Raw genomic sequence first — 26832 nt, forward strand, 5'->3', positions numbered from 1 at the left:
AAGTATAGAGTCCTCCCACATAAAACTGGCATAAATCTTTCCTGTCAGCCCTTGGAAAGCCCTTGCAAGAGCACGGAAAGGGCAATATTTGTCCTATAATCCTGCCACTGTGCAAGGTAATGCACTACCTACCTCACACTATGTACTGTACACATACACACATATGCCTAGAGGTTGTATTAGTGAATGATGCACAAAGGTCCTTATTCAAAGTCTGCTAAAGTAAACAGGCATATTTCCTTTGACTTCAGTGGGTTATGGATCAGGCCCTAGAGTTCTAGCTTTTGCTGTTCAAACTGGTGGGGGTGTCTATATATTTAGGGATTTCATTAGGCAGGTGACTTGCCACTATGCAGCATAGGGAGGGAAGGTTCTGTGGGTTAGGGCACTAGACTAGGATTTGGGAGATTTGGCTTCAAACCCTTGCTCTGCCACAGACTTCCTGTGTGACCTTGGGCAAGTCTCTGTGCTTCAGTTTCCCCTCTTTAAAACTTTCTTACCTCACCTTGGTGTTGTGAGGGCAAATGCATTAAAGATTCTCAGGCATTCAAATACTATGGTAATGGCAGCCATGTTAGTACCTCACAAGATCTAGTTCACACCATTACTGCTATGCTCCCTTTTAGAATAACAGAGTAAGAACAGAACATTTGTCTTACTTTGAATTTCCTGACCTATGTTGGTTTGTGACTCAAATCTAGGGCCTACGAGTTTTGTTCACAGAGAATTAAAAAATAGTCCCAATGTAAAAAGTTGTTGAAGAGCATCCCTAATGGTAAATTCTTTGTGGGGAGGAGTGGTTTAAATTTAGCAACCGTATAAAAACTGGGCATTTAATTTCCTCACATTTCAATTTCTTCTTGCAAATCAAATACATAAAAGTTCTGCCAGTAACTAACTTCTGAGATCGCACTTCCATTACAGAACTTTCTTCTTAATATCACATCTCTTTATGAGCTGCTGTGTTTTTAAATCAGAAACTGAAAAAGCAAAATATTGAGGAACTGAAATGTCCGAACAATAAAAGTTAAACTTTGGTGACTGAAAATGATAAGTATCATATGAAAAGCTTCTTCAAACAGTCGGTGTGATCTATAATCACTAGCACTATCCCTATATTTAATAAATAAGTAGATCAATCCTATAGCACAGGGGTTCTCAAACGTCATTGCACCATGACCCCCTTCTGACAACGAAAATTACTGCACGATCCCAGGAGGGGGGACTGAAGCCTGAGCCCGCCCGAGCTCCCCTGCCCTGGGCTGGGGGTGGGCAAAGCCCAAGCCCCACGACCAGGGGCGGCTCTAGGAATTGCGCCGCCCCAAGCAGGGTGGCACGCCGCGGGGGGCGCTCTGGCGGTCGCTGGTCCCGCGGCTCCGGTGGACCTCCTGCAGGCACGCCTGCGGATGCTCCACCGAAGCCGCGGGACCAGCGGACCCTCCGCAGGCATGCCTGTGGGAGGTCCACCAGAGCCGCCTGCCGCCCTCCCGCGGCACGACGCCCCAAGCACGCGCTTGGCACGCTGGGGTCTGGAGCCGGCCCTGCCCACGACCATGGGCGGGGGGGGGGGGAGGAAGCAAAGCCCAAGAGCTTAGCCCCAGGCAAGGGGCCTATAACCTGAGCCCCTCCACCCGGGGTGAAGCCATCGGGCTTTGTCTTTGGCCCTGGGTGGTGGGGCTCAGGCTTCAGCTTCGGCCCTGGGTCCCAGCAAATGTAATGCCAGCCCTTTGGGGTCCCGACCCCTAGTTTGAGAACCACTGCTAAAACATATGCTAAAGATTTGAGTGAATGATGATGCATGTTATAAGAAATGTTGTCTATAGGACGCATTATTCAATGCCAACAGGATACCTATAGAATTAAGAGTAGTTATAATCACATGTATTTTTATAAGGCTGCAACTTCATATATTTTTGTATATAATAATTATTCCCTTTTCCAGCTGTGAATTAGTAATATTGGATGAAATGGGTACTGAATAAAAAGGGAATCACGCAAAATAGCCATAGATTTTGCCTTTTTGACATTTGAATGATACCGAGGCATTGTTTGATTTCTAGCTCTGCCCCAAAAAAACCCACCCTAGAATTTTTTTTTTAAATGGCTATTTTTTCAGGGTTTTTATCTTTGCAACCCTGAGCTCAAATGACTCCAAATTTGGGTCACTAGCTTTACCCGGTACCCTCCAGAGGCGAACCAAATTTCAAAGACATCTAACTAAAGCATGTCAATTTAAGAGGACTTTGAAAGGTCAGTCTTTGAACAGATGTCATGACGCAAGCTTAACTACAGTGGCACTACCACGGCACAGTAATATTAAATGTTAAGCTATGATCTGTTAGGGCCCCATGTTACATTTGTTCACACAAGTCCATGTGGACTTTCCATAGACTACTGTGGCCTGATTCATATGAAGAAGCTTTGCAGCATTGGTTTCCTTGTTTTTAAGCTTCCTTGGACAGCCACTGTGTCTCTTCTATGTTTTGCAAAGTGCCAAGCACGTGGACAGCACTTAAAACTAATAAGTAATATTATAATAATACTGAACATGTAATTATGTATTAAGTTACAGCCTGGTTGAAAGCTCACTGAAGTCAATGGGAGTTTTACCAGTGGCTTCAGTAAGCTTTGGATCAAACCCTTAATTATGTATGTTGATTTTTCTTACTGTCACTGCAATCATTTATCAATCCTGTGGTTCCAAACTGAGACAGACTGCAGGCAACTACCCTGGTTTGACATTAATACTCTGTATTTACTGATGAAAAACAGACACGGGGCAATTCAGGCCCTTGTCCTGCAAGATGCCAAGTGCCTCCTGGGTGGCGCTGAGCCACCTCAAATCTACTGAAACAAATAGGAGTTAAGGAGGCTTAGTTCCTCATTGGATCAGATCCTAGAGGACTTGCCCAAGGTCAGACCAAGAGAATAGAAACCAGGGGTGAAATCCTGGACCTACTGCAGTCAGTGGAAAACTTCTAAGTTTTGCCATCAACTTCAATAAAGCCAGAATGTCACCCTAGGTCTCTGACTCCCAGTCCTCCCGATCATAAAGGCCATCCTACCTCTTCATGGGTTTGGAAGAGTCAGGATTTTGATGTTTCTTTGAATGCTTAATATATTTAACAATCAAAGGGGAGGTAAGGGGAGCAGGACTTCAGGCTTGCTCCTAAGGGCACCTGCACAGCTCCCATTGCCAGGATTGGGATCTCAGTCAGTAGTTTCAAACGTGGAACTAACTGACAAACTATTCTACTTGCAGTTAAGATTTGTAAACTGCATGAAAGCTACACAGCAATATATAAACACTAAGTATTGCACACTCAGCATAAGAACATAAGAACATAAGAAAGGCCGTACCGGGTCAGACCAAAGGTCCATCTAGCCCAGTATCTGTCTACCGACAGTGGCCAATGCCAGGTGCCCCTGAGGGAGTGAACCTAACAGGCAATGATCAAGTGATCTCTCTCCTGCCATCCATCTCCATCCTCTGACGAACAGAGGCTAGGGACACCATTCTTACCCATCCTGGCTAATAGCCATTTATGGACTTAGCCACCATGAATTTATCCAGTCCCCTTTTAAACATTGTTATAGTCCTAGCCTTCACAACCTCCTCAGGTAAGGAGTTCCACAAGTTGACTGTGTGCTGCGTGAAGAAGAACTTCCTTTTATTTGTTTTAAACCTGCTGCCTATTAATTTCATTTGGTGACCCCTAGTTCTTGTATTATGGGAATAAGTAAATAACTTTTCCTTATCCACTTTCTCAACATCACTCATGATTTTATATACCTCTATCATGTCCCCCCTTAGTCTTCTCTTTTCCAAACTGAAGAGTCCTAGCCTCTTTAATCTTTCCTCATATGGGACCCTCTCTAAACCCCTAATCATTTTAGTTGCTCTTTTCTGAACCTTTTCTAGTGCTAGAATATCTTTTTTGAGGTGAGGAGACCACATCTGTACACAGTATTCGAGATGTGGGCGTACCATGGATTTATATAAGGGCAATAATATATTCTCAGTCTTATTCTCTATCCCCTTTTTAATGATTCCTAACATCCTGTTTGCTTTTTTGACCGCCTCTGCACACTGCGTGGACATCTTCAGAGAACTATCCACGATAACTCCAAGATCTTTTTCCTGACTCGTTGTAGCTAAATTAGCCCCCATCATGTTGTATGTATAGTTGGGGTTATTTTTTCCAATGTGCATTACTTTACATGGGCTGAACGTTGTCATTTAGATGGTATTAGCTACCTTCACTTTGTTAACAAGAAATTATACTTCCATTTCTGTTAGCTGTGACCTTTTAACTCTTTATATATTGAGTGTTGTTTCAATTAGAAACATTTGCGGCACAGATGTTATTCATCAGAAGGGTATAATGTATTTTATATTGTTCTTCATTTAGCTATATGCAGCATTCAAAGCAACCTGGGCTCTAGGACCCTGAGAAGGGGCAGATCTCAGGCTGCAGCCTAAGCTAGAATGTCTTGCAGCAATTAAACAGCCCTTAACCCGAGCCCCGCAAGCCTGAGTCAGCTGGCACAGGCCAACCGCAGATGCCTAATTGCAGTGTAGACATACCCTACTTTTCTGCTAGTAGTGTATACAGTAGTATGATTTTATTTTCCATTTGTCTAACAAAGAAAGATATAGAAATAATTATCCTGCAAAGACTTCAACATGTGCCTAATTTGATGCAAATGAATATTCACATTTGTAAAAATATTCAAGCTTACATTTTTGTGGGATTGGGTCCAATATATTTCCATATTCAAAACTGCATTCCTTCTATTAACTGAACAGAGAGCTTATTCGTATTGACCTGCAGCATATATCTTAATTATTATAAAAAAGACATTTAAACCATGCTATTTGGCTTGTCCATTGTGATGTTTAAATCTCTGTGCACTAGTTTATATAAAAGGGAGATATTTTGGTTAGTTAGTTTGTTTAAAAATTTGGTTACTATTTTTTGTGTATTCAAAACATGGAATTGGAAATATAAGACTATAGCTGGTAAAAATGCCAATAGGTTTTTTTATTTGCAAAAAAACCCCCAAAACAAACTGTTCTAGGTTTTTCTTCAAAAACTTGAAAAAATTTAAGAAAAAGAAATTCCATATAAAATGTATGTTTTTGATGGAAAATTGTCAATGAGCCCTGCAAATAATAATTATACAGGCAAACTATCTTCTCTGAGGAAACTGTTTCACTCAGAAAAAAATGTTTCTTAAACCTAAACTGTCTGTGTGACTCATATAAGTAAAATATGTAATAAAACAGTCTGTACAGCAACAAAATCATAGTTTTACTTGTGTGTTTTGTGTGCATAAAGGACAAGGCGATTTTGTGTGTTTTATTTTAGTGGGGCGCAGGTATTTGTTTTTAAAAGGGAGAGAATATATTAAGAACCAACCTTTTATGTCCCCAGCTTCACAAGTCTTAAACTGTGTCTGTGAAATTGCTGAAAGGTACTCAGGAGACAGAGGCTGTAATCCACAGGATTCCTCCAGCTGAATTAGCGAACCACAGTCCTGAATTACAATGAAATTAATTAAAATCACAGTACCATATCCAAAGCATTTAACAATATGCATGGTGTAAAAAACTTTTTTCAAGAACAGCTAATAAGAGAAAAAAATATTTGATTGATTCTGAAATCCATTTGTCCTCCATTCAACACACTTTGAAATGTGCTACGTACCAGTGATTTGCAACAAACTTTGCCAACCTACAATCAATGTGTAAAAGGTTGCATTGAGCAGTTCCTTGTGCATCATTTTTGTATAAAATAAATATACTTTAAATTGTAATCGCTATTTAATTCTTACTTGCTGCCCACATTAATTTTATATGGAAAACCTGCACTGAAACGGAACATGTTTACTGGATGATATGTGCCAATTTAGTTTTAAGAAATACATGTATCCCCACAATCAGACGTGCAAAGGAAAGACAGACAGAGAAAGAGAAAAGAGGAATCTCAAGAGGAAGAAATGATTGAGCTGCCAAAGGGGCTGGCTTGGAAAAATTATTACCTGGGGTGGGAGATGGACATAATGAAATATAATTTGCCTCAAGAGTTTGAGTCATGCATACTATAGACAAAAGGAAGACCCAGTAATGATCCATATGCTATATTAACATGAATAATACTTGCCAAAGAATGCGTAGAATTAAAAAAAAATCTGATAAATAGTATTGATTTTTTCTTTTTAATATTTATAGTAAATGTGTGTGTGCACTGAGATCTACAATTAATACACATATTATAATACACATATTATATCTTTGTATCTAGAGAATACTGAAGTACTAAATTACACTGATGGAAGGATGCACGTAAACACATTTTGTTGAACAGCCTGGTTTCCTGCAATTTGATCATTTCTACTAAATGCTATGGACTTTAGAAACCTGTATAATGGAATTTAATTAATGTTTGGCACTTTAGAAATCTGGCAGTAACAATCTGGCATAGCAATCATTTTAAAATTAAAAGCCTTAAAGTTTGTGGGTGAATGAGTTTCATTGGCTTCAAGGAAATGAGTCTGTCTGAAAATTGCTTTAGGGGTCTGATCCTGTGAGGCACCACCAAGTTCCAATGGGACTATTCAGGTGCACAGTGATTACTGGCATTATTAAGACTTAGCAGGCTTGAGCCCTTATATTTTAAATAATGTATTGTACTGACATTGTTCTTGCATATATAATATACAACCATCTGTGCTATGGTATAACTGGTATAATTTGTATTGTGCTATTTCTGATATCAGAGTACTATATTATAATTTCCTTCATGTATAAAAAGGAGGTTGAATCCCTGCTTTAAATGCTTAGCTCAACTGTAACTATGATGCTGTGGCAAGTGCCTCCATAATACATTCACATTTTTTGTATTATAACTGTGAAAATGAAAAATATGACAGGCTATGGAGATCAAAATAATTTTGTGTTTATGACATGAAAAAATATGAAAATCTGACTGCAACATACATTAAGCTATTTATTTAAATACACTGGTTAAATTAAACATTATTCTATCACAATTTCAGTATTCTGTAAATTGATTTTTAATTTTTCATAGGATTATTACTTTTAAACAATTATAAACATACTATACAGTGGCAAACAGTTTAAATAGACAGAATAAACCATATAAAGAATGGACATTTTATAAAAAGATATTTCACATTGAAAGGAGAATAAAATGAAATGTTTAAAAGAAGATTGTGAATTTATAGTTCCCCTATTCATTGAACTATACTGATTTTTGTTTTTTTTATTTTTCTTAAATCATACTAAAATAAATACATCTACTGACGTATTTACTATTGCTTCTAAAATGCACAGCAATCAAACTATTTAGAACAATGTTTTTAATATAATATACTTTGCCTCCACCTTCAGATTATAACCATGAATGAATGACAATCAATTAGGTCTTTAGACTGTTGGGGTGAAACCTAGCACCATTTAAGTCAATAGGATTTTTGCCACTGACTTGAATAGAGCCATGAAGTCACCCTTGAAATAATTAAATACTAGTGTACCTTAATTTTTGCTAAGATTACTCTAGGGGTACACCCAAAACACAAAAAGCAAAGTGCTCTCTCATATAAGGCCTGATTCAATGCCCCTTCAAGTAAATGGAAAGACTGTCATTGACTTCAAAGTGTTTTGGATCATTTTAACGCACAGGATTCACTGTAGTGGGAGACACTTTATCTCTGTGGTTTTTTTGCACTACCACCTTACTCCCTGTTTAGGGTTTTACAGTTAAAAAAGGCTGATATAAGCAAATGAATGACACTGAGTTCTTCTAGTGTCAAACCGTGATGTCCTCTTGGAGTCTTAGGGTCTGGACACACTGTACAGATATTTGACAGAATTACTTAAACTAACAGTAACATCAGAAAACTTCGACCTTGCAGCACAACAATTTGCACAAGGCTTCACTAGGAAGGCCTAAATTCCTGACTAGCCTGCTCTTTGCTCTCAACACAGTGCCATAAGATAACTTAACAAGGATTTTCTTGTTCAGACTTGTGCAGTGTAGGTGTTTAAACAAAAAAAATATTCTTTGATTTTAATTGAATTCACTGGGTGATACCATCAAGAGCAAATTTTGTCTGGTAGGTTTACATTCACTGGGTCAGTTTCATTTGTTAAAAAGCACGCGGTCTGAAATACAACATAGATTGTTTAATAGCAGAATTCTCAACTCAGAGCATCTGGCTGTGAGAGGTCGCAGTACCTGCAGTACTTGAGGGAGGCTCATTTTTGCTTTTACAGAGGTCTAATCTTTTATGATCAAAGACATGTTTAATATTGCTGTATAAAAATGGAGCTGAGGCAGCCAGAGGTCAGGAACTAACATTTACTCTAGCTCCATGTATGGTACATTAAGGCCTTTATTAACAGCTTGTGGATTTGTCAAGTCCCCCAAAGGTACTGCAGTGCTATGACACCCCTCTCGCCGTGCCCGAAGATGAAACGTCTTGTGATCTTAAGTATGTTTACAAGCTATCACTCACTGCAAAGATGAGAGGCAGCCAAGCAAACTTAAATGATACTTTCCCCTTGGTGTCTGCTCCTGTGCATACTCATTTTTAAAGGGCAGACAAAAAAAGAGCCTTGAATGCCTGGACTGAAATCAAAAGGAAGCTCCGCTGAAATACGTATTTCAATACATAGCTAGAATTGATTCTATGACTGGTTTGGCATCTTATTAATAAATTTACTTTTATCTTTACAGAAAATTTCTGAGGCAACAGCAAACAAAAAAGATAGCAAAGCTTTCTCATGTATATCTAGGTAGCTTTCTGTTAACCCCAACCAGTATTTAGAGAAGGAAAAGGTCTGTTGGGTGAAGAGGAAATCATCTCTCTCTAAAACTGTCTATAGTGAGATTGCTGCTTCATAAGACGCATCGATTACACCCTTTAAACAATCGCCCTAGGTTTTCAGCATGTTACCAAACAACTACATCAGGTTATTAATTTAGAGCTAATAACTCTGGATGTTTTGTTTCACCTAGAGCATGAGATAATAACAGGTTACAATGTATCAGAGTGGTAGCCATGTTAGTCTGTATCACCAAAAACAATGAGGAGTCCTTGTGGCACCTTAGAGACTAACAAATTTATTTGGGCATAAGCTTTCATGGGCTAAAACCCACTTCATGAGATGCACCCTGATCTGATGAAGTGGGTTTTAGCCCATGAAAACTTATGCCCAAATAAATTTGTTAGTCTCTAAGGTGCCACAGGTTACTATGTAGTTACCAGTGCCTACATTATAACTTTTAGCCCAGAGTAGTTAGAGCACCCTCCCTTTCTCCCACTCTGGCAGAGAGGGGTGAATTGAAGCTGGGTCTCCTACATCCCAGGTGAGAGTGCTAACCACTGGACTAAAACCAATGAAGTAGGCACTTCCTCCTCTTGGATTCTGAATGGGGCCTAATCTGGTAGGCGCACTCTCAGTATGCCTACTGGATCAGGCCCCACACGCAAGTTAGGTGGACAAACCCCTATCTTTCTGTGGTTTGTGAATTGCTTTGGGGCTGAAGCAGGGAGGAAGGTGTTGGGACACTTAGAGGGAAGCAGCAGTACACACGCTCAGAGGCAGAAATGTAGGCACAACTTTTACTCTGAAAAACTTAGGTTCTCAGTGAGTTTAGGTGTCTACAGGGTTAGGTGGGAGTTTTGTGGACCGCAATGAAGTCTGGGGTTTAAGCACCAACGTACTTTCTTGACTCTCACTGTAAGTGCTCAGCGCAGAACACTGAGAAGTATTCCCTGCCAGTCCTACTGAACAAATAAAGGAGCAGGATATCAGAGCTTATCATGAAATAATAAGAAATATATAATTAAGCTCATAGGCAACTGACTTTTTGCATTAAATACCATGGATAAGTACTCAGAAAAGTAATCCCACCTCCTTCTACTATCGCAAACCCAAGCTTGTCCAGAACAGTAGAAGAGATCAACCTTCTTTATCAAAATGGTGCAGAAGAGACCTTGCACGACTCCCACTTGTTTCCTGAACTCCCAGCTACACTATCTTGCCCAGTGTTAGCTCTACCTCCTTACAAACCATGCAATCATGGGCAAGCTGCAGCTGATCAGATCTCCTTTAAGTGTCCTGTGGCACACCTGCCCTCCCTTTACAAGGTTGACATTACTGCCCTACTTCATTTAACTCTGTTTAAATTTTAGAAATGACAGAATCAAACTTCTTGTGAAGCAGGCTATTTTGAACGCTCTCTAAGTCTTTTTAGTCTCACTGGGGCTACTTGATCTGGTTCTATTTAAACTAAGGCATATTTCTCATTAAGTCCTTTCATCTCTCCCTTTTTAGCCAATCTAGCTCTACTTTTTTATACATAGCTAAAGCTTGATGAAAAGTGATTAAAAATGGAACTCTGAAAGGAATGCTAATAAAATTAGTCAAAGAATGAGTTCATAAAAAAGTGAAATTATAGCTCATTGAGAGGAAATAAATTGTGAGCAGATGGATTAGTTCCACTCTATCAACTTTATTAATATTGCAGTAACAAATGAGGGAATAGTCAGCATGCTGACTTCTATTCAACTTGCTCTCTATATCTGGCTGAATTAATCAGTGATAGATGAACCACCAAAGAGTCAAATGTTCAGTTTGATTCAGCTCAACACCCAAAAATGTAATTGCTTAAATGAAAACCTATTAGGCTTGTAAAAATGGAAATCTCATGCAAGTGGCTGCCTCTTGAGAAATTTCAAGTACTTGAAATCAATGGGAGTTAGGCACCTAAATATTTCTATGGATCTGGGCCTTAGTTTCCCTGTGCCTCAGTTCCACATCTGTACTATTGGAATAATATGCCAGGAGTGTTGTGAAGACAATTACATTAAATACATTGTGAGAAAACAGCTTCTGCGGTAATAGGGGGCCAAAAAAGTACCATAACTAGAAAAGGAGAGAAGCTAGTAAGCTAGGTTCTGGAGGTTGCTCCTTACAATATGCAGCCTGAAGTTGGGAGATTGAGGAGGATATGAAATGCTGGGAGTTTGACAATATTGGCAGGGCAAGGCAGGAACATAAGAAACAAGAGTTGAAAGGTGAGTAAGGTGGAGCTGTGCAGTCTCATATTGTTTTAAATTAAATGATATGATTGACAATTAGAGAGGCAAGGTGGGTGAGGTAATGTCTTTTGGTGAGAGAGACCCCCTCTCAAGCTTCACAGAGCTCTTTCTCAGATCTGGGCAAGGTACTCAGCCCGTCACAGCTAAATACAAGGTCAAACAGATAGTTTATCATCATAGGTACTAATTACTTATGCTAAACTATCTGTTTGACCTTGTATTTATCTGTGACACTCTGAATATGTTTCCCAGACCCGAGGAAGAGCTCTGTGTAAGCTCAAAAGCTTGTCTCTCTCACCAACAGAAGTCAGTCCAATACAAGATATTACCTCACCCACCTTGTCTCGCTAACATTCTGGTATTACAAAAACACTGCATACAACGATTGACAATTCAGATTGGATTTTAATTTTTGTCTAGGAATATAATGTTTTTTTTTTCATGCATTTTCTTTTCACTTGGAATATCTGCAAAATAATGTTACACCTCCATTGCTCTAAACACTGAAGGAAGAATGTCATGTCTACACTGGGGTGTCTTTTGATGGAATTTAGGCACCTAACTTACTTTGACGCTTTTGAAAATCCCCCTAGAGATCTATCTGCTACTTAAGGCACTTCAATACTTTTGAAAATCTGGCCCTAAACACCCATTGACTGAACTGTGGCCACAAATGCGTCTCTCCTGAGACCACAGCAAATGTAAAATGGCTTCCTCTATAATGAGAATGATAAGCTCAGGAAACAAACAAGAAACTATTTTGCTGAGTGTGAACTGCTTATCAACAGAAACATTTCAAGTTTCATACAACAATTCCAATGACTTTTCATGTCATGTATTAACCATATTAATGAATTATTTCAGTTAGAATGAGGGGAAGTGGGTAATGGTTCCATACCATCACCCTCTTGACAGCCCAGTAGTCAATGCAGGGCCTCTGGGAACCATCCTTGTTTTTAACAAAGAAGATCAGGGCCCCTGCTGGAGAGGTGGCTATCTGGATAAAGCCCTTCTGCAGATTCTCCTGCAGATAGACATTAAGAGCCTGGTGCTCTAGTTTGGAAAGGGTGTACATGCAGTTGAATGGAATTTCAGCACCTGGCTGAAGGTTGATAAGGTGTAGCTGTGGTGTGGGGGTAGGGTGCCTGAATTTCTGTTGTCAAATACATCTGCAAAGTCATAGTACTTGTGAAGTATTTCAGTGGTGGCAGGCAGGATGGTTGGGGGCATGCCCAATTCCCACGGGTCTATTCCCTTGCTGCAGAGATTCCCCAAACAACAACATGAACAGCAGAGAACACCAATTCGCTGTGTTCTCTGGAAGACAGAATCATTGGCAGTAGTGGGAGCAAAAGCATACTGTCCCTTATCACCAACGTATACAGGAACCATGGGCAGAGAGCAAGAGTATTCCCAGGATGACCAGAGAGTGGGAGACCTGAATCAACCTGAACTAAAGAGTCTCCCAGTGCCTCTATTGCAACGTTTTTCAAACAGGGGTCCACAAGGGAACTTCATGGGATTCACGGGCCTTGCTGATCAACTCCTCCCTGTCCCTCTCTGTGCCTCCTGCACGCTGGGGAGCAGCTTGAAGCAGGGATGAAGCGCAGTCAGGGGAGGGGGCGGAATTATGTCTGCCACTGGACCCGCTGATCAACTCCTCCCACTCCCTCCCAGCACTTCCTGCATGCCAGGGAACAGCTGTTCCCAGGCATGCAGGAGGCACTGGGAGGCAGTGGGGTTTGGGAGTCCATGGCAAATTTTTAGATCAAAATGGAAGTCCTTGGGTTACTAAAGTTTGAGAGCCGCTGTTCTAGGGGGTAATAGCCCCTAAAGAGGTGGTAAGGTGGGTGACCAGCCCCAAGGGTAGAAGTGACATTCAGTGGATCTGGGGAATTTTTATACATGTCAGGGATCCCGTGGGCCTTAGCCACATCTTGGTACATAACATTACCTGAGGTCTCTGAGCTGATTAGGGACTCCAAGTAGACCACTGGGCTCATCGGGAGTAGAAGCTGCAATAGCAGCTGGAGATACATCAACTGTGGGTTAGCAGTTGCTGTTATCCTGACAGGTGCACGGAGATCGAAGTCTCTGAAGGGGAATGAGATTGGTGCAGCCTGGACCCCCTTACTGCGGCTTAGACTTGATGTTTCCTGACCCTGAAATTGATCCGACCTTTGCAGTCCATCTCAAGGGGAAGTGTCTGCTGCCACCATGATACAGACACAGGCCTAAAGTTCGGCATTGGTTTTTCTCAGCCTCAGACACCTGTGGTCAGGCCTAGTCAACATACGTGGGTTTTGAGTCCGGGATTGGGGTGTGCGGTTGAGAGGTAGGGGGCAGGGGCATTGTCAGGGCTCAAGACACTCAGCAAGGTGGTCGCCAATTCTGAGACACAGGTCGATCTGGTTGTTGAGACAGGATGGCAGCTCAATCTGTGCTACTTTGTCCTTTATATTACCATTCAGCCCAATCCCAAACTGATGACATTGTGTGGCCTCACTCGGTGTCTGTGGAGAGGCAATGGAAGCTGGCAGTCTATTGGGCAGCTAATCAATGCCCTTGCTGTAGTGTTTGCAGCACAGCTTCAGCAGCTCAGGTGCACAGGGGGTCACTAATGATAACTGATATGTCCTGAATGAACTGCTCCAACTGGCCCAGGATGGGGCCGGACTGTTCCAAGAATGCGGGCCAAGGCCTCCCCCGTGAACAGACTAATGATGAACCCTGCCCTGGTTTGCAGGGAATGATTAGGGGTGTAACAAGAAGAGCTGGCATTGGTTTAAGAAACCTCAGACTGATCACGATCACCACTAAATTTACCTGGCTATGGGATCTTTGTTTTCTGGGGGGCAAGAGCCAGGGGTTCTGGTGGAGCCACCTAGGCTTGTATGGCCACATTCTGTGCCTGCAGGGTGGACACCTGTGCCTGCAAGTTCTGTATGATCTCCACCAGCGAAAAATTGTTCTGAGTGGGGTCCATTGCAGTGAGGTGGGCCCCTAATCTTTGTATTGAGCTGCTCAAACTATAGCTGATCAGGCCATGGGCAGTCAAGTGTAGGGTGGAAATGAGAGTTTGGTCTACTGGTTAGAGCTGGGTCCGGATGGGGACAGAGTCCAGGAAACGAGCCGAGGGTCAGTACTGGAGGGACAGAAGCTGAATTCCAGAGCTGGAGAGGCAATCAGAGATGTAAGCCAGAGGCAGCGCTGGGGCTCGAAGCCCGAAATCTAACACCCAGAGGGGAACAGGGATTGGAGCAGTGCAGCAGCAGGGACTGGAAGCAAGAACTGGAAAAAGGGAGAGCGCAACTGCAGACACCATTTGTGCTGAGAAGCTTCTGATCTGCTGTAGGGGCCAGTCTTATAAGCCGGGCTTCTAAATCAGCAGCCAGTCAGGGGCTATGGCCACTCTGTCAGTTCCAAGGCAGTACAGCTGGGCTCATTGGTTGTCAAGCTGTGAAGTTAGTCAGGGAGCAGGCCAGCAGCTTGTTCTAACTAGGCCAGCCCCTGACCCTCAGTCACTGAGTCCTTAGATCTCTGTCATTCTCAGTAATATGTCATTTTGACACTGTAATTGTTTTTTGTTCATAGGTACATACTGTATGAATTAGGTTCATTCATGATACCACATTTATGAAGAGTAGAATAAGTAAAAATAATTCAGGTAAGGATTAGTGAGGCATCACTCTTACACTAGTAGAACTTTGAGAGTCTGAAAAGCTCAGATGTCATCTCACTAGTAACTAAAACAAAGAAATTTGACTTTGGTTCATGTGAACAATCAACCTCACTTTGTTAAAAATCAACTTATAAACATGTGTTTTGCAAAATATTTCAAGCTGTTCATGTTTTTTGTAAAAAAAAAAAAAAGGTAATTAGTTACAGGTTTTATTCTTCAGATAAAAAGTGAACTTTCCATGGTCTTTTCTATGACATTTTCTAAGTAAACATGCATTTCTAATTCAACAAGTCTTAATTTTCCTATGTAAAAACAGTCACCATGGGCTAGATTCACAAAGAGACTTTGGCACCCTAGATGCCCTGCTGCTGAGCGGAGTTCTCAGCCCCAAGTTAGGCACCCAGGCTTCCAATATAATATATGGGGAGAGTTAGTTCCCTAGGAAAGGGATTCTCAGAAGCCCAGCAAGTCATGCAGTAAGCCACCTTAACTAGCCAATAGCAAATGCAGATGAAAGGGGCAGCGCTTATGCCCAGATATCTTATAAAAAGGTCTCCAGCCTTGATTTGAAGATTTCAAGAGATGGAGAAACCATCATCTCCCTTGGTAGTTTGTTCCAATAGTTATTCACCCATACAGTTAACAATTTGTGCCTTATTTCCAATTTGAATGTGTCTGGTTTTAACTTCCGGCCATTTATTGGTTACATCCCCTGCATAATCATTGCAAATTGCCATTTTAAAAATAAGCAAAAACTATTTGATCCATGAAATTAAAAATGTCTGTTTTTGCAAAATGGAGTACTAGATGTGACCAATGCATTTAAAACAAATATTGGGGAAAATTGTATTTGTAACAAAATATTATTTTTTTATAGTCATAGAAGAAAAATAATTTTTGTTCAATTTCTTAGGGGACATAAAAATTACACAGAATGAAAATAAAATCAAGCCAAATGAGGTGTCGTTTGAATCATCTAGAAAATCATGTGTTCTCTTTACACTTGCTAATGCTAGTTATTTTAAAGCAAGTTATTTTAAAATACTTAAGCATAGCTCAAAAACCAGGATGCCCTGTATTTCTTTGGATTTGCAAAGAGAAATTTTTCAGCTATCTTAAAATGAGTAAAAGCAACAAACCTCTCACTTTCTAAAACAGCATTTGATCAGGCATTGGGTAGGATACATAGTGTCTGAGTGGAATTTGGAATTCTGCACTCTTGTACTGGTGTAAATCTGGTTCAACAGTTATTCTGGGTTTACAGTGATGTAAAAGACAGCAGAATTTGACCTTTTATTTTGAGAAGGATTAAGAAGGTTCTATAAAACATGTGAGGGTATGGAGGCAAACTATCAGACTTCCTGATTGTTGTTTTGTTTTGTTTGTTTTCAATATGTGTAGTGCTCATGAGGCATACTGGGACTGGCACAAGGCAATATGAGCTGAAGTCAACAAAAGTGGGGGCTGATGAGCATCATGCAGGAGACTTTTTAAAAAAAAAAACAAGATTCACAGGTCTCCAGTGCATTTTAATAACTGTTGGTGTTCAGTGAACTTCTGCACAAATACTTTTATGTGGAAACTTGGGTTATGCTCCAGGACATGTAAGGACCTGGAGGATACCTGGAGGATTTCATTTGAATCACGTAAGGTCTGGAGAATATCAAGGAGGCAGCTAAAAGCCCCGGGAACATCAACAGGATCAGACTGTTCTGAGGCTGTTCTTCCACCCAATGCCACAAGTGCAATTTGTTCCTGCCTTTCATGCGAAGCAGCAGCTACATATGTGTTGTTTTATTCTCTTTCATGGAAAATATCACTCCTGGTGTGGAGGGCCAGTCTGAGGCATTCCGCTTCCCTCAAATACTGCAATGGGGACACAGATATGGGAGCAGAGGGTAGGGCTGAGCCAACATAGGGGCTGTGGATTCTATAAAACGCATAATAATTGGCAATAACTCTCGGCATAAGTGGAGTGAAGGGAAAATCAGGTAAGGTACTTGTGCACGTCCATGTGAGGAGAAGCCTTTAAAAGATATGTGGCAACAGCGCATGTACTGGGGGAACAACGATAAGCCCTCACCCCTTATATACCCCTTATATATACCGGGTCGCAGGTACACAATCCATATTGAGTTTGATAGCAGCCAAGCAGCTCACTCACCATCCAGCATTCTGAAAGCTGTAGATGTATTTGACTACATTTTAATCTGTCCAACTAAAAAGGAACAAGTGAACGATTTGTCACACAAGATCCATGCATCAGCTGGAGACCACAGCCATACGCCAGAGACTGTGAGTTTCTAAACTGTCCCATTGACCCTCTCTTCCCTATCCTGCTCCCTGACAGTCTGGCTCCACTGGAGCCTCACTGCCAGGGGCTTCCCCAGCTGCTGTTTTTCCACTGAAGATTCCTGCGAAGGGAATATACTATGGAGGGTCTCCACAGAAAAGTGATTACAGTGACAGGCAGCTTTGCAGCAGATTTTATTAATCACATTTATTAAAGTATTGCCTCAGGACCAACCAAGAACGGGGCCCCATTGTGCTAGGCAGTGTACAAAGAGTAGATTATCAAATTTGCAAGTGAGCAGGGAGACAATCAATGAACTTCCACTGTATTACTGATTTTGTTAAATCAGTTAAAGACTCTCTGTGTCTCATGGGTAAAAGCCTTCTGCCAAGTAGAGTCAGCCGCAACAAGGGCCAGGTTCAATATCATGGGGTTCCTCTTAACAATACAAAAGAGAACTGGCTCAAGCTCCCCTCCCCATCATATGGGAAAACTAACCACCACCTTTGGCCACTCTCTGAGGCAATACTTCCCCATTTGCAAGCACCGAGTCTGTGCTTGCAAAAGAAAACTTCTATTAAAAGGGAAAGGGAACCCAGCATTAATCTGGGAAAACACCACAGCTCAAAAGCACATGACCATAAGCAAACGCCACCACACAGTGCATTGGGCAGTGTCCTTTGCCTCATTTCCCACCTTGCAATGAGAAATTCCGATGAACCAATGTCCCTTCAATGCATCACTCCCCTTTTCCTCCGCTGCATCCCTCTCACAGTTGGCTGTCCTTGGTCATCAAAGACCCAGAGTTCAGAGGTGTGTTCACCTCACGCTCCTGAAAGGGGGCAGGGAAAGGGGAAATGGAGCAATGCCTTTGCTGTTGCAGAGGTGGTGGCAGCTAGCTCACTGCTGCTGCTCACAGCTGCCTCTGCCACTGTATTCTGCCACCACTCACCATTGCTGCCGCTGTTATCTCTGCTGCTGCTCAGCTCTGCCACTATTCTCACTGCTGCTGCTTGCCGCACACTGCCACTTCTGCGATGGCGTGTTCTGAGGTTCCACCACTTAGCCCAGCTCGTAGTAATTTCACTGCATAGTGGGGAACCTCTCAGGTGCTGCCTCTTCATTATCTTTCACTGCAACACTGTCACCACACCAGATTGAAGGTTCCCCATGCTCATCAGTGATTTCAGTCTACACCACCAGATAGAACACCTGTTCACATCCCCTCTGATTTTCTCTGGGATTGTGCATTGCTACCCCCTGCTTAGCAGTGAGGTTCAGTTTAGGGTGACTCTGATGAAGTGGGTTCTAGCCCATGAAAGCTTATGCCCAAATACATTTGTTAGTCTCTAAGGTGCCACAAGGACTCCTTGTTGTTTTTCCTCTCAATCAGGGCATGCTAAGTACAGTTCTGCTGCCCTCTACTCATACAAGAAGAACAATATTTTATTACCTCTGCATTCAATGCTAAACTGAGTTATAACCCAAACCCAGCCAAAATGGATCACTTTGGCAAAGTAGCTGTGTCTGCTGGACACACACAAAATAGGCGTGTCTATTCAGGAGCAGGCTGTATTTGAATTGAAGGAAAAGACTACATCACTAGATATCAGAGGAGAGCTCATTAAGACCCTGCTTACACAACTGAAGGCCGGATCCTGTTCCTATCATAAGAACAGCCATACTGGGTCAGACTAATTGTCCATCTAGCCCAGTATCCTGTCTTCTGACAGTGGCCAATGCCAGGGGCTTCAGAGGCAATGAACAGAACAGGTAATCCTCAAGTGATCCATCCCTTGTCGCCGATGTCAGTGGGAATTTTTCTACTCACCTCAATGAGGGCAGGATTGGAGCCAAATTCTTTGTAAATTATATAGTTTTTTCAATGGAATATTTACATCAATCTTTCAAAATGCTTAGTCAAATGCTATTCAAATCCCTGTTACTGACACAGAGGGTTAGAGCCCTGCTGCACAGGATGGGAATTTGAAGGATAAAACAAGAGACAAGTAATGACTGACTACAATGAGAAACGAGGGCAAAGCTCTACACAAATGCACAGTGTATGTATGCAGCATATGTTCCAGGGGAAATTCACCTCAGTATGCAGGGCTTTTGTAGGGCCTCCCACACCACTTTTAACCATAAACTAAACTTAAGTTGATAACGTGATCCTTAAATTCATAGATTCCAAGGCCAGAAGAGACCATTATGGTCATCTAGTCTGACTTCTAGATAGCGCAGGTCATGGAACTTCCTCCAAAATAATTCCTAGCACACATCTCTTAGACAAACATCCAATCTTATTTTAAAAATCATCAGTAATGGAGAATCCATCATGACCCTGGATAAATTGTTCCAATGATTAATTACTCTCACCATTAAAATTTTACACTTTATTTCCAGTCTGAATTCGTCTAGGTTCAGCTTCCAGCCATTGGATTGTATTACAATAAATGTCACAGAAGGACTTGTATAAGCCCTCAGCCTTTGAGTGGGGAAGAGGAAGACTTTCACCCTGGCTGTGGGTGTGTATATAAACTATACTGCTTTGAGAAGGGAACACTTCCCCCCCCCCCCCGGTCTCTGCTTATCCAATGAAACCGCCATTAAAGATAAGATACTTTGAAAGGAAATTTGACAGTGATCATATCCTAAAATTAAAGGCTCTGGTGAATGCAAACAAAGTCTGCATCATAACAGAAAATAAATACATTGATGTTTACAGATGGTGCCTGATCAACCTGCAAACTTCCTTTTTAGCATACAGCAGCCTTTGTAGGATAGCATGAAAAGATTGAAGTGATGGACTTTTTTGCCTTTGAAAAACATTACATATTTTGTATAAGAGAACTGCAGCCTTTCAATCAGAATATTTCCCCCGATGTCTTAAAACTACATCCTGAACTAAATCTAACATATTCCCAGACCAACTGTCATTTAACACAAATAGCTGAGCCTGGGAGTCAGGAATAAAACAGACAAATCTGTTTTCCTAGAGCACCTAGGAATCTAACCTTTTAGTAATTTATTTTTTAAAACTATAATGGTGTCTAAATTGGCTCTATTAGATTTTCAGCACACTTGCTGTTTTAATCACAGAAGCTGAGTTCATAGATTTTTATTAATCATCATCTCTTTCAAAAGATACTGATTAAAGGTTTGCCTTATGGTGCATAGCAGACTGAAAATATAGTTTCCTTACAGCGTGATGGCTTGCTGAACAGCAGACTGTACGCAGGTAGCTTTCACACATGGGCAGAAACAGATTGCATGCAGTTAGTGCCAAATGACCAGACTGAAGTTAAAAGTCACCCCTGTGCTCCACAGCAGACAGCTCACAGCAATCTAACTCCTTCCTAGGCATTTTATTCACTCAGCGTAATCAAGCAGCTGATAGCTGAACTAGCCCATCACCACAAAGGCAACTAATTATTTTTGAAAACGGAATAATGTGCTCAGTGGCAGCACTTAGTCTACTGCACAAGTCCTGACCAATGAGATTGAACTGCAACTTCACTTTACTCAATACCGAGATCAGAAGAACAAACCCTTGGGGAAGCTAAGTACTGAGGAAAAAGGAAACTTTAAAAAACACTCTTACTTAATAAAATGCTACCTCTACAGTACTAGAATAACCACCAAATGTGGGCCTGATTCTGCAAGGTCATGAGCAATTGGGACTCTCAGCACCTCAGAGGAGTAGTCCCTCATATGGCTAAGCATCCCCCTCTCCAAGAAGTTGCATCATTTTCCTAGAGTAGTTTTTCTCCAACCAGTGGTACACATACCCCTGAGGGTATGCCAAGGTCTTCCAGCGGGTAATTCATCTAGATATTTGCCTAGTTTTACAGCAGGCTAAATAAAAAGCACTAGCAAAGTCAGTGCAAACTAAAATTTCATACAGACAATGACTTGTTTATACTGCTCTATATACTATACACTGAAATGCAGTACAACATTTATATTCCAATACATTTCTTTTATAATAATGTGCTGTGCCACTTCTGTATTTTTATGTCTGATTTTATAAGCAAGTAGTTTTTAAGTGAGGTGACACTTGGGGGTACGCAAGACAAATCAGACTCCTGAAAGGGGTACAGTAGTCTGGAAAGATTGAGAGCCACTGTCCTAGAGTACTTTACAATGGTGCTGATTCACATATCTCAATTATGGGCCACAAATGGCTCTTCATTGCTCTGGCAATGAAATCTGCATCCACTCTGAGGCTCCTTTACACTATTAGAACTATGTAAAAGGGGCCTTCAGTGTAAATAAGAAGCAGGCCCATTGTAAAGTGCTTCTTGCAAAACAAAACAAAAATAGTTGTGGCCTTATTCTGCCATAACTGATGCTCTGGGCAATGGACTGAAGTTGTTTCATTGGCAGGAAACCCAGGTGAATCAAAGCTAAATAAAAGGTTATTCATCAGTTGTCATCATTATTTGTTGTGTGCTGGCAGTTGGCTTGGCACAGTAATATAGTCAGATCCTGAAAGGTGCGGAATCCATTCCAAAAAGGTACTGAATGTCCTGTACTTTCAGTGATCTCGGGGTGAAGCATGTGGGCACCCACAACTGTCCAGAATTGAGCCAAGGTAAGATCAGTATGCACCTCAGCAAAACAAATACAGGAAGTTCCAAAAGGAATGTTGTAATCCCTGCCAATATTCATTTTTATAGTGATCTTAATATTAAACTTGCAACTGTATGCTAAATGCCAGACGAACATTTATCTTGAACTGTTTTTAAGGGGAGTGTCATTAATTGATTGAATGGAATTCTGGAAGATGTGCAACAGATAATGTGGATAAGGAGATCTTTGCAATGCAAATTTTGGACTGTATGATACAGCACTGTGGTTTCCGGAATGTTGTGCATTTAAAGAGCCTCATCCTGGGAGGTGCTGAGTATCTAATGCCAGTTGCTGAGTCCCCTCAACTCCCACTGATTGCACCTCACAAAAGGCACTCAGCACTTTGCAAGATCCATCCCACAAACCCTATTGGCATGAAGTCTTGTAACAAGGGCAGCTCTTCAGCTGTGCCTGAGATTTCAGCATGGCATTCAAATTAAAATGTTGTCTCACCCAAAGCAGATGGGGTCATAAAAACACAATGCTAAGCCATTTTAGACTATTCAAAAAAAAAAAACCAACCCACAGATCAGGGAGGAAAATGTTGTGCATAAACTTTATACTGATTTTTATCTGGAATAACTTGCCGTTCTTCAGTATCCACATGTGTAGTCACTGGGGAGTTGTCTGACCATATGTTTTTTGCTCCACATCTGTCAACTAAAGCAGAGATCTGGTTGCAAAATGCAGCACTCTGGAACAGTATGTGGATTTCTGATATTCCCTCAAGCATTTTGGGCCCATAAAGCAAGGAATGGTTTACCTTGAGACTGGCGTATGTTCATCTGTGCTTTATACGCTATTGCTCTGATACTGTTCATATTATGTAAAGAAAGTCATACTAGTTATTTCAGACCAGCATTATAGAATTTCAAAAGAAACAAAAAGCACTTCTAAATAGGAATATACTAACAAACAGATATCCTTTAATCCTTCACATCACTATGATTTACCATAGCCAAAAAGCACATTTGATTTGCTTTATACCTCACTGAAATGCACAACATATGCAACAGAGCCTACTGCATAATATTCCAGTCAGTCAGTCAGGTAATATTATGCTGCTAAGCTATAAAATTTAGAAGCATCCTGATTATCAGATGATGAAAACATTGACAGTACAATGGCCAGACAAGTGGAAAAGTTGGTACAAGCCTATCACAGCAGTAGGGCTAAAATACTAAGCTATCCCTTACACAACTATATTTATACTTTGAAGGGCAACCATGGTCCAGACTATACAATGAAGTTCTGTTTGTTTGTTTTTTAAAGTACCAACTAATCTGCTACAGATAATTCTATTTCTTGTTAAGTGATTGCTGTATGTGACCTAAAGGTAAGAAAATTACTGGAGAGGCCATTATGTTCTCTGACACCAGAATGAAGGATTTGGGGTTAAAATAAAAAAAACTTAAATCCAGTTGCATATATTGGGATAGCCATTGCCCTAACAATGACCAAGTGCTTCCAAAAATTAGCTCTACAAATCCCTCTGACAGATAGATCCATTGAGTGAGATCCACATTTGTGAAAGGGCTGAATCTGGAATGTTTGGACAGTTATTGCAACTTGATGAGCAGAGATCTGCTGACAATTTGACTTAGACACTTTTCTCTCACATACTATAACTTTAACCTACAGGCAAACTGCCTAAACAAGAGTAAATCATCAAACAGCTTATTTAAAAACTTTAAACAGTTTTAAGCAAATGTTTCATATATTTTTCAAAATATTCCAATTACTAAAGACTGCAGAGAAATGTCACGTCACCCCTATTCTATAACACAAATGTTAAAATAAACTTAGGTTTTGGGATTTACTTTTTTAAAGGATTGCAGGTTTGTCAAATCTGCTATTTGATGCTAGGAATGTTTAAATTTTTCAATCAGAATTGAAGACACTCCCAGTTAAATAACTTGACAACTTCAACTGAAGTAGCAGCTATAATTTAGCACTTTCAGCTTACAATTTAGTCTGGTTATTGGTCACAGTTTTGGTATGCGAAGACTCGATATTTTTAGTATCAATAGAATGAAAATGTACATTAATTTACATTAGTTTCTGCCAGTCTCATGAGATTTGGAGGTGGGGGGGTTTATAACTTTGAATCTATGATCATTTACTTTTTGTTGTTCAAGAATTTTTTAAAACTGCCCATCTCAAACTACTTATTTGAATTCCATTCTGCAATATTACACCATTACATATAGGGAGCCATCAGAAGAAAGCAAACAAATCAACAACAAAATCCACTGAAACTAAATTCTCATTTACAGGGGCGAACTAACCAAGGGCCCTCACAAATGAAGTGGTAACAGAAACAGCAAAACGGTAACACCCAACAAGTGGACCTTTCTAATGATATGGCACTCTTCATCTTTAAAACACAGCTCACTGGGCCAACCTATCGGACTGGTAGGGGGAGTTGCAGGTGGCAGGTGTGCAGCTGTTGGGGGAATAGGGAACTTACGGAGGTGGTCTCCCTGCCCCAACCAACCATATGTGAATTTATGTCCAGTCTCTCTCATGGTGGGTGGGTAAGCGGTGGGACTTACTTCAGCTCTATAACTGCAGTAACACTCCTGTGCCTCCAGCAGGAGGGAGAATTGAGATGGGACAAAGGTTCTTAAATTCTTTTGAGAGAGACTGGGGTTGGTCATCCAAGGTGCCCAGCACTCTGGCCCAGAAAAGCACTTAGCCCCATGCACTTTAAGCTAGTGAGTGTTCCACTTTAAATCAATCCTGTTTTAAATCAATGTGACTACTCCCATGCTTATGGCTGATAATTGGCATAAGTGTGCTTTGCTGGATTGGAGTCAGAGCGCTCAGCACGTTGCAGGATCAAGCCTTCCCCCTGCTGCTGGTGTGAGGAAAGGGGATTCTTTGTCCCCAAGAGCAGAGTCTTCTCTCTAGCTTCTCTCTCTGGCTGACAGCTCATTTCAGAGCTGTCAGCCAGGAACTTTCTCCTCAGGGTGCACAAATCTCTTCTGAAGCTGCAAGTCAGTCAGCTGCAAGTCAGTCAGTTGGAAATACAGTAAACATGCACAGTGCCTCTCCTGACTAATCACCAAATTGCCATATAAGACAGTTGGTTTTAAAGGTGGCCATGGTCTCCGACCCTTTGGAAGGGGAAGGATGTGGGCTGCCAATGACTTCTCAGGGAGTTTGCCGCTGTAGGGACCTCAGGAACTGGCTTTGGAGTAGGAACTGGTTCTGATAAATAATTCCTTGTCCCTAACCACCAAAAAGCTAAACCAAACCTTTCCTGAAATCTGAAATAGTTGATTAACCTTTGTTTTAAACTCATTTTTCATTTTCATGTCCCTCTGCTTCTGGGTTTTCTTTGAGATCAGAAGCAGGAAAGCTGAAATACACCACCATGATAGAGGTATATAAAATCATGAGTGATGTTGAGAAAGTGGATAAGGAAAAGTTATTTACTTATTCCCATAATACAAGAACTAGGGGTCACCAAATGAAATTAATAGGCAGCAGGTTTAAAACAAATAAAAGGAAGTTCTTCTTCACGCAGCGCACAGTCAACTTGTGGAACTCCTTACCTGAGGAGGTTGTGAAGGCTAGGACTATAACAATGTTTAAAAGGGGACTGGATAAATTCATGGTGGCTAAGTCCATAAATGGCTATTAGCCAGGATGGGTAAGAATGGTGTCCCTAGCCTCTGTTCGTCAGAGGATGGAGATGGATGGCAGGAGAGAGATCACTTGATCATTGCCTGTTAGGTTCACTCCCTCAGGGGCACCTGGCATTAGCCACTGTCGGTAGACAGATACTGGGCTAGATGGACCTTTGGTCTGACCCGGTACGGCCTTTCTTATGTTCTTATGTTACCACAAAAGACTAATCCTGAAGCATTTCTGGCTTGACTGTAAGCAAGCAGCATCAGACATTATGTCCATGAGATTTCAGGACCAATTTTAAAGGCCCAAAAGGCTGAGATAAGTCTGGATTCATTCTGGATGAGTATAAATTCTGGGGGTGCTTACCTGAACTGAACTCAAAACATTTAGAAACTCCCCCCATAATTAGGACAACATCAAGCAGCTACAAGTATCAACCAATGTAAAATTCAGTCTAATGTAAAATTGTATTCAAGTCATCAGACAGAGCCAACAATATAAACAATTCTTACCTAGCAAAAGGAAGACAAAAATTTATAACCTGAAGAAATACAAACATAAAATTATATCCTCGATGATATACTTTTGGAAAAGAGCCATTAGATAAGAAATGTTGTCTAATTCATCTCCCTACCAGTTCAGAGTTTCTCCTAGCAGCAGGTGTTCTTAACCTGGGGGTCATGACCACCCACCCTATCCTTCCCATGTTGCTAAATGGCTAGATTCAGCTAGGTTAGTACTTGGGGAGAATGTTAGGATCATCCTGGTACAGATAAGGAGGTCCCAGTATGGAAATGGTTGTAAACTGCTGTCCTATTATATATTTTCTAGTACATTTCCCACTCTAGTTTAGAATACTATATTGAACAAGATAGCTAGTATGTATATCATCTCCCTCTATTGGATAGAATCAGAACTGCTGCCAACAGCTAATGAGTTTCCTTTAGCTTAAAGCAGGGGTTGGCAACCTTTCAGAAGTGGTGTGCCGAGTCTTCATTTATTCACTCTAATTTAAGGTTTTGCGTGCCAGTAATACATTTTAATGTTTTTAGAAGGTCTCTTTCTATGAGTCTATAATATATAACTAAACCATTGTTGTATTTAGAGTAAATAAGGATTTTAAAATGTTTAAGAAGCTTCATTTAAAATTAAATTAAAATGCAGAGCCTCCCGGACTGGTGGCCAGGACCCGGGCAGTGTGAGTGCCACTGAAAAATCAGCTCGCGTGCCACCTTCGGCATGCGTGCCATAGGTTGCCTACCCCTGGCTTAAAGTCTAGGAGTCTGTATTCTTGGAGAAGGATCTAGGTTCTGCGTAGGTTTTTACTGTGACGTTGCAAGTAGCCTTGATATGTAGCAATGATAGTCATGAAGGTCTACGTGGCCACAGATTTCTTACATTGTGATAAGAGAACACTGCAGTAACTAACTGCTGACAAGGGGTTTCT

The 26832-nt window shown here is 41.1% G+C and overlaps 1 protein-coding gene across 1 annotated transcript in view; it reads right to left on the minus strand.

The window, feature by feature from the left end:
• The window catches only part of CPED1 (cadherin like and PC-esterase domain containing 1), a 225480-nt gene that overhangs the window by 32037 nt on the left and 166611 nt on the right, over window positions 1-26832 (minus strand). Inside the window, exon 18 of the mRNA XM_045001870.1 lies at window positions 5424-5541. Coding sequence (XP_044857805.1) covers window positions 5424-5541 — 118 coding nt within the window. The remainder of the gene's footprint in view (window positions 1-5423; window positions 5542-26832) is intronic.

Source organism: Mauremys mutica, chromosome 1 (assembly GCF_020497125.1).
Source record: "Mauremys mutica isolate MM-2020 ecotype Southern chromosome 1, ASM2049712v1, whole genome shotgun sequence".
Lineage (NCBI taxonomy): Eukaryota > Metazoa > Chordata > Testudines > Geoemydidae > Mauremys > Mauremys mutica.